Source organism: Amblyomma americanum, chromosome 4, assembly GCF_052857255.1.
Source record: "Amblyomma americanum isolate KBUSLIRL-KWMA chromosome 4, ASM5285725v1, whole genome shotgun sequence".
NCBI lineage: Eukaryota > Metazoa > Arthropoda > Arachnida > Ixodida > Ixodidae > Amblyomma > Amblyomma americanum.
This window is the reverse complement of record NC_135500.1, coordinates 200,445,816-200,458,879: the sequence shown is the minus strand read 5'-3', so window position 1 is coordinate 200,458,879 and position 13,064 is coordinate 200,445,816. Positions and strand designations below refer to the sequence as shown.

General features: G+C 44.7%; 1 protein-coding gene across 1 annotated transcript in view; it reads left to right on the top strand.

The window, feature by feature from the left end:
* The window catches only part of LOC144129058 (neurobeachin-like), a 318,181-nt gene that overhangs the window by 119,454 nt on the left and 185,663 nt on the right, over positions 1–13,064 (top strand). Inside the window, 8 exon segments of the mRNA XM_077662943.1 lie at positions 924–2,533; positions 5,565–5,718; positions 6,081–6,261; positions 6,888–7,036; positions 7,400–7,504; positions 8,504–8,789; positions 10,074–10,201; positions 11,778–11,918. Of these exon segments, the coding sequence (XP_077519069.1) occupies positions 924–2,533; positions 5,565–5,718; positions 6,081–6,261; positions 6,888–7,036; positions 7,400–7,504; positions 8,504–8,789; positions 10,074–10,201; positions 11,778–11,918 (2,754 nt within the window).

Here is a 13,064-nt window from a genome sequence, read left to right as displayed (position 1 = left end):
AGACAAACACAGACACTGTCTCCTCTTTCACAATCAGAACCAATATGTGAAAGGCCACTTGACGTAACATCTACACTAAACAAGCCATACGAGCATGCCTACATGGCCTAGTTGTAGCGTGTCTGACTCACAACCCAAGGGTCAGAGGTTTGATTCTCGACTACCCCAATTTTCTTTTCAGTGCTGTTCATTTACTTTATATACTTGCATGTCCTAATGACTTTTGACTCATGTTGCAAGCTTCTGATCACCAGTTTTCTAATGTTTTAATTACTTTTCAAGTCCGCTGCTCCATGTGTGACGTTGCCACTTTTTTGACCAATCTGGATTTTTTGGTTACAACAGTGACGACGGCAGTGCCGACTCCGGCTTTTCTGCAGAACAGGACCCTTACGCTCTCTCACAATATGTAGTTGCACTTGCTGGGATTGACTTGGGCAGTTTCATTCTCACTGAGGAGACAGATGAGGCTCTTCTGATATAGATGGAAGGCCAGACATTGTGTAGCAGCAAAGACTAAGGCAGAAAAATGCTGAAACCTGTTGTACAATGTACTGCTCTCATATGCAGATCTGGGTTTTTTAGTATCCTTTATGCTTTATTTTTAAATCGCAGTGGCATATGATTATTTACGATCCGCTAGTGTTTCATTTTGTTCATTTTTTTTTTGTGAAGCAAAGACAAAATCTCTATCATCGCTTTCACCTGTATTTATGCATTTCATGCATAGCAAAGTCATTCAGCGCTTACCTTGGAGCCTTTATTGATTGAGTATAAAGGTGCAGTTTCAAAGAATTCGCTAAAAACCATAATGTGGGATGAGAAGAATGCGTTTGTTTAGCTATATGCCTGTTAAATCATTGTCTTTAGTTTCACATATTTCTGGGATTACTGTATCTGATTTCATGCCCAATTCGTTCCAGGTTGTTCCAGTTGTTGAAATCTCTGAGGGCCCAGCGGATATTGTGCAGCCAAGTCAGACTGTTGTCTGCCCTGATGTGATTCCAGTCCAGGAGACCATCTCTGGCAAGCCCAGCATAGAAGAGAAATGCACCCCTCCCGAGGAAACTGAGTTACCCACTCTAAATAGCACCACAAGAGAACCTGGAACTTCCCCCGACGTTGTCCCCCATCCCACCGACACGGCTTGTGGGAAGCATACCGAGCAGAAGTCTCCAGAGCACATTGAAGGGAAGCCACCTGGCGAATTCAGGGAGGGCCCACGCTCGATTGACAAGGAGGAAGCTTTGGCTGCCTCAGGAGATCAGGCTGATGCATCCCAACTTCTTAGCCGTGTTGAAAGTAAAGCAGTAGAGGAAGGTACTGAAAACTGCTCAGAATCGGAAGCTGTTAAAGATAATGAGACTGTTTCCACGAGTGAAATGTCCATGGACAAAGATGAAGCAGGAGGTGGTGAAGCATCGGCCGAGTGTGATGTCTTTGAGGATGCTCAGGCTGGGGACGGAAGCGAGACGTCTGAAGGCACCACTGCACTTCCTGACGATGGTGCGGACAGTGCTGAGAAAGAAGTCGTGAAGGAGGATGAAGGCAATGAAGCATTACCAGCAGACGACAAAGTCTCATCGGAATCAGCAGGCCCAGTTTCTACGGAGCCTTCAGTCGAAACCCTCACAGACGAGCCGGTGAAGGCTGAAACCGAGCAGTGGGAAGCAAAGGCTGATGGCCGATCGGAAGATGCGGCATCTGACTCACCTGCAAAATCTGTAGTAAGCAGCGGTGGTGTTGGTGCAGATGCCAGCAGCTTGGAGGAATCGGCTGGCAGCAGTCCAGTTCCCCAGCCGCAACCCAAGTTCACAGTGACCTCTGAACAACTGGGCAGCCACCTTCCTGCAATCGTGAACCCAACGGAGGACGTACCGTTGCCACCACCAACCATGGATGCTGAAGTGTTGCCATCACCACAAGAATCGCCTGCACATGGCAGTGCTGGTGCTCCTCCTGATGAATCTGGTGCAGTGAGTGATGTCAAAGATGACGTTGATAGCAATGGGAACTGCTGTGCTGTCATAAAAGCAGACGGCGATGGTGAGGATGATGTGAGCGATGAGCGCTTGGAAGCCAAACGGACTGTGGCACAAACGAACTTGCTTGATGGTGAAGGGGACGATAAGACAGCAGCAGCCGAAGCAAGCGGCATCAGCACCATTGAGGCACAAGTGGAGCGGCAACGCAGGCACATGGCAGAAATGGGGCTGAGCGACGCACCTCCTGCTGAAGGCTCTGGCGAAGATGACGACGATGATGCTTGCACGAACGATGCCGGACTCGTTCGTCGTGCGCGTAGTGCTTCGCATACGTCATCTGTTGCTGCTGCCGAGAAGGCACCACCTTCAAGACCAAAGTCAGTTGAGATTGCTGGGGCAAGCTCCACTGCCACGGGGAGGCAGCTGTTCAACGCTGGGCCCTCACGACCACCATTTCGCATTCCCGAGTTTCGGTGGTCACCCATTCACCAGCGCCTCCTGTCCGACTTGCTTTTCTCACTCGAGACAGACATCCAAGTATGGCGCAGGTCAGTACCTGTGACATAGGATGTCCGAAGAGATGTATACTAGGCTTGTGTGTGTTGTTATTACTCTTGTGCAAAATAATTTTGTATTCAGAAAAAGAGGGGTGGGGGGTGGGGGCGGTGATAAGAAGGCACTTGTGTCATAGCAAAGTAGCCATGGGCATGTACAAAACTGCCTTCGTTTGGTGTGTGATGGCATGGCACTTGTTGTACATTATTACTACAAGCATACATACCATTCCTTTATGCCCCTGTGGACATTTTCTCTCTAGGAGTGCGAAGGTTAAGACTGAAAGCATTCAACATCTCTTGCCGGAACCCTTGAGTGTTCTTCAGTGTGCATATGCTAGGGATTCTTGTGACACAGAAATATTGTTTAAAAGAGAGTTGGGATAAAAGGCAGTTGTAAAGCTGTGCAGACTTGCTTGTGGTATAGAGGTAGAATTATGAACTCGAAGCGCTTTTGTGTGTAGGCACTCAGCGCTGCTTATTTCTAGTGCTGTGAAGAGCAAAATATTTTTCTTTTCCTCCCCATCAAACATTAGGCTGAATATTGGTGCCAAACTCAGGTTCAGATTCAGATTCGATGAATCTCGTGAAGTTTGTAAATATAGTTGAATGAAGTGAAAAAGTGTTGCAAATTATAGAGCAATTTTGCAATCTTGGATTGTTTCTAACAACGGGGTACAGATGCAAGCAGCCGGTGTTTTGTTGCCAGGCTACTTACAAAGATGGGCAAGCAGTGATTTCAAAAAAAGCAGTGTATGCACATATGCACAAAGTGCTTTATTGGTTGTGGTAGAAGATGGACAAAAATGACAGAAGCGGCTTACCATACCGGTGGCTTAACACGTCTAGCACATGCTGTCGGCAAGGTGGCACTCGTGCCTCATTTGGCATTTATGGCCCCACAGCTAGTGTCGTACTAAACAGGTCTTCCATTCCCCATTGTCCCAGTGCTGTTCCTGTGAGATACACCCGGCTTATAAAGTTGAGTCCTGACACATCAAACCTGCATATTTTGAATTATTGGTGGTATTGAATGCACAGATTTGAACAGATTGAATGCACAGATTGAACACACAGCCTTGAAAATCCTGCACAAAAGTATAGGCAAGTCATATAGTATATCGAACTACAGCATCACTGGTCACTCAAAATATTGAACGATATGCAGCACCTGTGCAAGTTCCGCTTGACCTAATGGTACTCTTCGATCACTTTTCACGTGTGGAGATGGGTCTTTGGCACTTGATAGGTCCAGCCTTGGGCAGCGGCTGGCAGTGCTAGTGTTGGAAACCACATGACGAGGTGAATGTGGCGTGTGCTTGCGAGTGGCCTTCGGTCTCTTGTAAACATTTTTTCACGCCACATCACTGTCATGCAGTGGCACCAAGCCTAGCAGCGGCCCTCACCTGGCATGCTTTGCTCATTTCACTGCCAAAGACATTACCGAAGCCAACTGTGCCTTAATTTTAATGAGATTAATCTATTTACAGTGCACTGATAATAGGATTAGATATCTTATTATAGGCAATGGCTGGTCCCAAAGTGCACGTCTTTGAGACTTCAATGTGAAGCATGTAGGAAGCATGTTAGGCCTAGCAATTCCTGGAAAACGGTATGTGCGCTGCCAGCTCGCTGGCAGGCGATACATCACTGCAAAAGCACATCACTAGCATGAGTACAACGTATTCTTGCTTCGAGGCTACAAATGAACTTATTTATTGCCATTTATTTTTTGTAGAGTGTGTTCCATATTTATCTGTCCAGGTTTTAAAAAATTATCCTGCTCAAACTACTGGCTTATTTGGACTCGGACACAGACCTTAAAGGGGAAGCTGAAGCACTTTTAGAAAATATTGAGCTCCATGCGGCATTTTATAGTTTTTAGTCCGCTGAAAAAGAATATCGCATTAGAATAGGGTGGAAATTAACGCAAAAAGCTGTTTTTTTGGAAGAAAATGGGCACCAGCGTCTCAGGGTGCCAAGAGAACGCCGCGAATGGCCGGGATCGTCGTGACGTGATCTACGGGGATCTCCGGCCAGCACCGACTGTGTTACTGCGTAGCGCGTTGCTTCAGCTGGCGTGAGAACTGTGTTTTGCAAATTATGGATCCGTCGTTCACCAAAGCGCGGGCCGAAAAGCAGCAAGCAAAGCAGGACGGCCGGCAGACTACCCGGGAATGGCGTCACTTCCGCCACTTCCGTCCCCCCATTCGGCGCATCCGGAAGCGAAGAGGGCATGACGGCGGCGGGTTTTTAACAAGCGATTGCAGCTCATTTTGCGAACAGAATTGAGAAAAAAATTTAGACATGATTTTCAAAGTCCCTTCTTCCCAACCACAGCGTTTCATGCAATTTGAAAACCGTTTCAGCCTCCCTTTAAGGTAACTTATGAATGTCTACGTTTCTTGATAAGTGATTTAACATCAGAACTTGTCTGGATTGTTCAGAATTGGTGAGAAACTGCAATCAGCTACACAGAATTTTCATCCAGGCAAGCAGTGCAGCCAATCTGACAGGCCGTGCCATCTTGCGAACTGTGAGGCAACCAATCTCCCTGCTCAGGTGGGGTGAGTGCCTCCCAGTCCCCCAGATGGCGTAGCCTCTCAAATCAGCTGCTTTCTAGCCTGGACAAAAATTCTGCCACAGCCGACTGCACTTTTTTGGCGATTCCTCTCAATCCAGACAAGTTCCAATGTTAAATTATTTATCGAAAGGCGTAGACCCTCATCAGCTACCTTGAGGTTGGTACTTGAGCACAAATAGACCAATAGTTTGAGCAGGAGAATTTTTTTACTGCCAAGACCGATAAATAAGGAACATGCTGTATATTGAGGGATTGGTATTTCGAATCATTTCACAATTCCCTTTGTGTCTGATGTATTCAAGTGCAACTTTGCTTGCTAGAATGTAAAGTAGGAATATATTAAAAAAGAAAGCTTATTCATGTTGCTCATTGGCACTTATCAATTTCAAATACTGCATTGGACATTGTTTGCTTATGTTCTCTTGTTCTTTTCTTTTGCAGCCACAATACCAAGACAGTAATCGACTTTGTGAACAGTGGTGAGAATGCCATCTTTGTCATCAACACAGTACATCTGATCTCCCAACTGGCTGACAACATCATCATTGCCTGCGGGGGCCTCTTACCTCTGCTAGCTTCTGCGACTTCCCCCAATGTAAGCTGCTGCTTTCTTATGCAACAAAATTTCGGAACAGCTGCTAGAGCTGGACTTTCATATGTTGATCATTCCGATTCCTTTCTTTCCTCGATCTTTAGTTCTGTCTCATTTGTATTCGTGTCTCACAAGGACTATGCTTTTTAGGGGCAGTGACTGTAATACTAAATTTTAATGAGCCAAGAGTGAACAATAGAAGATACTGAACATAAAATTTTTTAATTTAACAGCATCGAATGTTCACATTTTTCAACATATTCATTGTGCATGTTCATATTCGTCTCTTGCACATCCCTTTGGTTTAACCTGTTTCATGCTCTCTGCATTCACCCCTATCTCCATTTGCCCTCTCGTTTGAGCAGCACGAGCTGGACGTGATTGAGCCAACGCAGGGCATGGCCATTGAGGTGGCCGTGGCTTTCCTTCAGCGGCTGGTGTACATGACGGATGTGCTGGTTTTTGCCTCATCCCTGAGCTTCTCAGACCTGGAAGCTGAAAAGAACATGTCCAGTGGAGGAATCCTCAGGCAGTGCCTTAGGCTAGGTACGGCACCGATATTTTGTTTTTACTTTTTGTGTTTGGGCCATTTTTAATGACAGCATAGCATAAAAGACAGGAACCATTGTCAGCATTCAAAATTTTAAATTAAAGTGCCCAAATTTAATCTCTGGATTGAAGTGTACGCTTGTCTAAGGCTGTGGGGCTGAAATCGAATTCTTGTTTTTGTGCTTCCAAGAGGCATTCTTTGGTTCTAATGGTATGTAGAGCAGCATCTTCGCATCAGAAGTTTGACTGTTATCAACTTATGTTGAGCAGTGCTTGAGTTCATTATTTCTGTTCTGCTGTTAGCTTGATGCAGAATCTTTGTGATTTAAGTTGTTTGCTGAGTTAGTATATGGTCTGTGAGAATAAATAGCAGCAGCTGCTCTTCTAACTGATGCCAACTAAAAGAGTTTGCTGTCATTCTCTTTGTGTATGATCTGCCTTTTCGAGGGAAGGAATGCAGATGGAAATTTGCATGTTCGCCAAGGGGGGAGCTGCATTACAGGCACATTGCTCCAAGTCCTTAATCTGGACCAGTCTGGGGTTAGTCAGTAGCGCATGCAGGTTTACGGTGTACAGGCATCTTGTACTACAATGGGGCTTTGCTGTTCCCGCATTGGGTGCAGTGTGCACAGCGGCTGTTCGCAACTGCCTGGAGTGTCGGGAGAGGAGCTGCCCCCTGACACCCGTGACACCGCAGACTCCCACCACCAGGGACCCACTGCGGCCCAATCCAATTCATGCACTCATCGGTGGTGTGCAGCCATCAGCTAAGGTCTCTCTGCTATTCTGACTGCGGGACTTCTCTTATGTACTTGTTTCTAACATAGGTACCACAGAGCTGAAATATTTTATAATGGGAAGTAGCCCCAAACAGCAACGGGAAACAACAGAAAAGTGCAACATTTGGTAACACTATACAGGAATGCAAATGGCTTAAAAAAATAAATAAATGGCAATTACACATGCATGGTAATGTGGATGGTCAGCGTTAGCTGCCATATATTGCATAACACCTGACATTTGCCTACTTGCTATGTTCTGCATTGGGAGAAACTTGCTTGTTCTTTCATTTCATGATATTTTCATTTTCTTTTTTATGGAACAAGAGAATTTGTCTCATCCTGCTGCTTTGCAGAACATTGTGGAAAACCTTGGCGGTCAAAGCAGCCCTATTCGAGATCCGGAAAAGCTGCTGCAGGACATGGATGTGAACCGTTTGCGAGCTGTCATCTACAGAGACGTATGTCATTATTTTTTGTGTACAATTCTCACAGGAAGCTTGTTTTGAAAGAAAAACAATACTATTGTTCTTTTCAATGGAAGCAGCACAAAAGATCCACGTGAAATAAAACTAAGTTTGAACATTGTACAATATACATATACTTTTCATAGAAAGAAGATTTGGATTATCAGAATCACTTCTGCTTGTTTCATGATTCATGACTGGCTTGCATTCATGCATCGCCAGCCAGGATTACCACAGAAATGATAGCCAAGGCAACATTCTGTCGCAAACTGATTTTTGCATATGACAGGCTTTGCGTACATTGCGTGTGGTCTTTCTACTTCTATGGCTGGTGTTGATTATTATATGACAAAATGTTTGAATGTTATTATGCACTTAATTGCTTTCAGTTTCTTTATTTTTCCAGTCTTCTTTAATTTGAAAGGCTAGCATTGAATTATATTGGTCATATTGGCATTACTATTCTGTCTGTACAGAAAGGTAAATGTTGTTTTTAAACCTGTTTTTAGTTTTTACTACAAAAATGCAGTTAACTGCTTGGATGCAGGCTTTCTTTTGCAGTCTTTCTTTTGGTAGGTGAACAGTGGAATTAAGAATTAAATAATTAAGCATTTCTTGCAGAAACAAAAGACAAGTTGTTTTAGCAGATATGTTTATTGGTACATAGCTTTCTATTACAAAACATAAGAAGCACAAAGCTAGAAGCATTTCTTTGTTGTGAAATTTTAATAGTCTTACAGTTTTATAAGCTCAGTGCATCAAGAGTACTGCATGCATTGCATCATGCCTGGCTATTGCACCTAAAGCTAACAATGCTGAGAGGAAATGGTGGGAGCCTTGCTGACCAAGAAAGAATGTGGCTGTTTCTTTGTCTTCAAGGCTTTCTCCGTCACTGAATGTGGCCACTTCAGGGCCACATTTAGGAAGGGCACGCACTTTAACCACCACCACCGTGCTGTCTCGTGTTGCATGGTGCCATTCTCTTCTGCCCAGGATGAGACCAAACAGGCGCAGTTCCTGGCGTTGGCTGTGGTTTACTTCATCTCCGTGCTGATGGTGTCCAAGTACCGTGACATCCTGGAGCCTCCTTCGTCCTCTTCCTCCTCGTCTTCAGCTTCCTCTTGCTGCTCGCAGCAGCCACAGCCCCAGCCGCAGCCCCAGCAGCGGGCTGCTGCTGTGGCCCCTCCCCCATCTTCTTCCAGCCTTGCCCACCCAGCCTGCCCCATGCCGCCCTCTGATGGGACGACGGCCATGCACCTTGCTCAGCCTCAGGCGTCAGGTGACTGCGGTCAGCCTTTCTATGAGAGTTGATGCTTGGATCTCCTTGCTCATACACCTAGTTGTGAAACTGTGGGCCGAAATATTGTGCGGTCACTTTCTGGAAATAGCTAACATAGATGCTTCAGCATAAGGTTTCACTAGCTCCCCGCCATCGGTGAGCACCCCCTTGAAAACTCATTTGATTGCTCTGGGTGGCACAACAAAACATATGTGAGCCCATTGAATTTCGAGCCAGTTTTTGCTCCAGCTTTATAAAGATGGACTTTACGATCAGCATCACAACCAGCCCATCTTTAAAGACTGGTGATTAAATGTTCTCACAACAGGTGAGTCGTCACAGTTTTTCATGACTGTTCGGCTGCAAATTTCGTCTAGCCCATGTCAATCGTGTATGTTGAGGACAAGTTGCAATTGCAGATTTGTGTTGAGATTTCAGTGTGGGATAAGGACCATAGCTGCATTGAAACCTGAAAACAGTGAAGACATTGCCCAAAACTTTAGGTACAAATTTCTCAGAGGTGACATCACACAGATTCTAGAAGTTAAACGTTTTGTTGATACTCAAGCGTTGTTCATCGTTGGGAATCTTGAAATCACACAAAAGTGGTTTCATTCAGTTCTGCCAAATGGACATTTTACGGAGCATAAGGTTTTAATTGTTTCGTTGTTGACCCATAGAGGAATGCAGCTGAGCAATTACATCACATATAGTGTGGCTGTTTTCGTTCACATTCAAGAGAGTGCAAAGTTAACTACCTTGAATATTTCATGTTCATACTTACTCTCATCGTTGAAATGGTTCAGCAATTTTTTTTTACGATAAATATCTCGTAGATCTCAGCTGATAATCTCGGCATCTTGCTCTGATTGCAGTTTTGTCAAATTGTGGTTTCTGAAGTTCACATATAGTAGCTGTGTTCTTCGTGTCCTAACTTGGGCTCTTACTCTATTTGTTGCTGAAATTCCACAGCGTACTTCCTTTTAAACATAACAAGTTCTTATCTTTTTTCTGCAGTTGTTCAAATCACTACCAGCTTGCTCACATTGCAGCCTTAATTGTTTTAACAATGGCAGCCTTGCACATTTATTATAGAGGTTACCACTCACAGTAAGCAGTGTTTTGCTGTTTATCTTAGTTACAGGTGGCGGCGCTCAAAATGTTTCCCTTCTCAAGTTCTTGCCAAGGACAGAACACTTGTAATTATTAAGCTTGAAGTGAAAGAATGAGAACTTAATTGCAATGGTTTCTTTCTGCTGGTTTCCCTGCCCCATTCATGTGCAGCCAATGAGAAGGCGTCCGTGCTATGGTCAGACGGCCAAGACGGGGAGCGGGATGAGGTGATTGTGGTCGAAGAGATGGACTCCAGTATCCTGGCCAACATCCACTCCTCTGCTGCCATCATTTCCACAGTGGGTCTTCACTCTTTCTTCTCTTTTTGCATGACTCCATACCTCCTTCAGGGCTTAACCGCGCTGTAAGTTACCTAAGGCACAGCCGTTGATTATTCAGACTTCTTTCAATGCGTCAAACAGTCCAAAAAAACTAGCCCAACTGGTAAAATGTATACTGATACAGCGTACCACTCAATATTACAAATTATTTGCTATATTGAACTCTTTCTGAATATTTTTAAGAAACAAATGCCACTTTTAATTTATAGTATAACAAGCGCCATTGGCCATAGACCGGATATATCAAACTCCCCAGCACCAAGCAGTGTCCGCTCGGATGGCAGGCGGTGGGCTTTGCCGCAGTTCACAACTGACGTGATGGTGCGGCAAATGTTCGTGCCATGGTTCGCACCAACGTTCGTGCTTTTATATTGCGCTAGTGTTCTTGTTTCGTATTCGCCATTAGTGGCATGGAAGGTATAGAGGTGTAGAGAGCTGGTAGCCAGGCAGTTAGCACGTATTCGCTCCTCTCGCACACATCAACAGTGCTCTGGAAGCAGCGGCGTGGATGGTTGTAGCTTTGCAGTAATCATCCTGTGCTCATGTCAGCTCTCATTGTGGTACTGAAAGCGGCAATAGCTTTCGCTTTGATGTACCATTTGAGCCATTAGAGCTGGCGCTTAGCATGCCACGTTGCGTGTTGGCAGTGCTGTGCGGGGAAGCCAATTTAACTGGTGCTTGGTTTATACAATCTTTGGAATTGCCACGCGCGCCTTCGAAACGATGCAGAAACTTCGGAAAAGGTCCTCTTGTTTCTCTAGTTAGGATCGCTTGAGTTCCTGTTCATTCACTGACTAAATTGCACTACTCTTGCATGTGTTTTTTTATGAAATACTACGAATTTCGGTTATATTGAAGTATTTTACGATTTTTTTCTGCGCACTTTAACAAGGTTCGACTGTATATGCTCCTTTGTGAAACTGTCTGAATAATCAGGGAGTCCTAATTTATGGCGCCCGGAAAATTGGCCAATGACATGTTACTTTGTTTCTTGATTTCACGCAGTCCGGCATGATATGCAGCCCTTGTAAAAATTATGCAGCCCAAGAGGTTTCCTTTTTGGCCACAGTTTGTACTTCTTTTCTCATCGTGAGCATTAAAACTTCCTCGAAAGTCTGTGCAGCTCTCGTCCTCACCGCTCCTGTGGTCAGCGCTTCCAGACGTGTGACAAGGTCACTAGATGGCTAACAAATGAAACCCTTGCAGTGTATATTTTTGGCAAAGGCTGTAACAGCGTCAATAAGTGAAGTCTAACTGAAAATATTTTGATCGGTGGAGGCTATATGATGGCCGTCATTTTTACATATAAACAGCAACCGCTGTTAGCTTAAAAGGAAAATGTTTTCTCAGTAGAAGAATATTGCACAATACCTTTTTCTGTGTATAGAATGGCAAGTCGGCATAAGAAAGGTTATGGCACGTGTGTTTTCGTGCCGTGTCGATTCTGTATTCAATGCACCCAGCTCTTGACTTGTTTAGTGAAGCCTGTTTTTTGGATGTTTAGACAAAAGATATCTCTTGCATTTCTTCGTAGTCTCCAGTGCCAAACCCTGCCCACCCTGTAGCAGCCACCACCTACCACCCCGAAGCCGTGAATGGATCGGGAGAACCCTTGGACAACTACCAGGCTACAATCCTTGTGCCCCAGGAGCCAGCACTCAATGGCCTCAACAAGGTGAGGCATCTCTTGCCAAAGTATCTTGGCATTAACTGTAATCACTTCTGTGATCCTAAATTTCCAGGGCTTTTTTTTATGCTAGTGCTTGAAAACTATGCAGAGTGGTGACGATGGAATGATGAGTGTAAAAAGGAGCAATGGCTGTAGTATTAGTAGTTCACAAAAATGCCGAGGCAGAAGAGTAGTGTTTTATTTCAATGATTTTCATCAGTATGATAGTGTATAGTTCTCAGGTGCAGAAATATGCCTTTAAAAAAATGACAGTATTCGACATTCTTCAGTAAGTTTTCGTTTAAAACAGAATAATGGACCCCTTTCCATAGATGGAGATGCTTCTATGTCAACCTCATTTATGCAAGCAGCAATGTAATAAGTACAGTAGAATCTCACTATTCCTTCGCTGATGATAAAGATTGATACGAATTTGTAAAATTCCTTGGCCAGAGTTCATTGTGTATAATGTGCAAAGTTTTGGGTCCTTTGAACACTTACCCACACCACTGCAGATGATATGAACGCGTGAGTTGCTATCGCACCCTCAAACACTAATAAGGGTTGCCCGCGCATCGCCAATCCATGATCGCCAGTTGCAGGGTGCACACCGCAAGCAGTGAGTGGTGCATGCAGCTATAAATAAATCTGTTCAGCCATAAACATTTCTGCATGAATTGATTTCCTGTACTTCTGCAGGGGAATTTTGGTCATTTTGGATAAAACGTATTTTGGATCATATGAATACAGTGAAACCTCATTATGGCAAACGAGTTAAAATTTGTTAAATAGTTTGCTGTAGCCGAAATTCGTAATATAAAATATAAACAGTGGCGCAGCTTAGTCATTGAAGGGCAGCAATTCTGGCATCCTTACTAGAGAAACACAGAGACGTTTACCGAGGTTTTGGCAGCATTTCGAAGGCTATTCCGAAGACCGCAAAAAACTGAGCTCCAGTTAGGTTGGCTTCTCCGCATAGCACGACAACGTCAGGTTGAGCGTCGGCTTTGGTGGCTTCTCCGCATCACAGCCGTGTCGCGTGGAAAGCGGAACGTCAGAGCGAAAGCGATCGCCGTTTTCACCACCTCCGCGACAGCCGACATGAGCGCCGGATTGTTACTGCAAGCTTGCAACCACGTGTGCTGCTGCTTC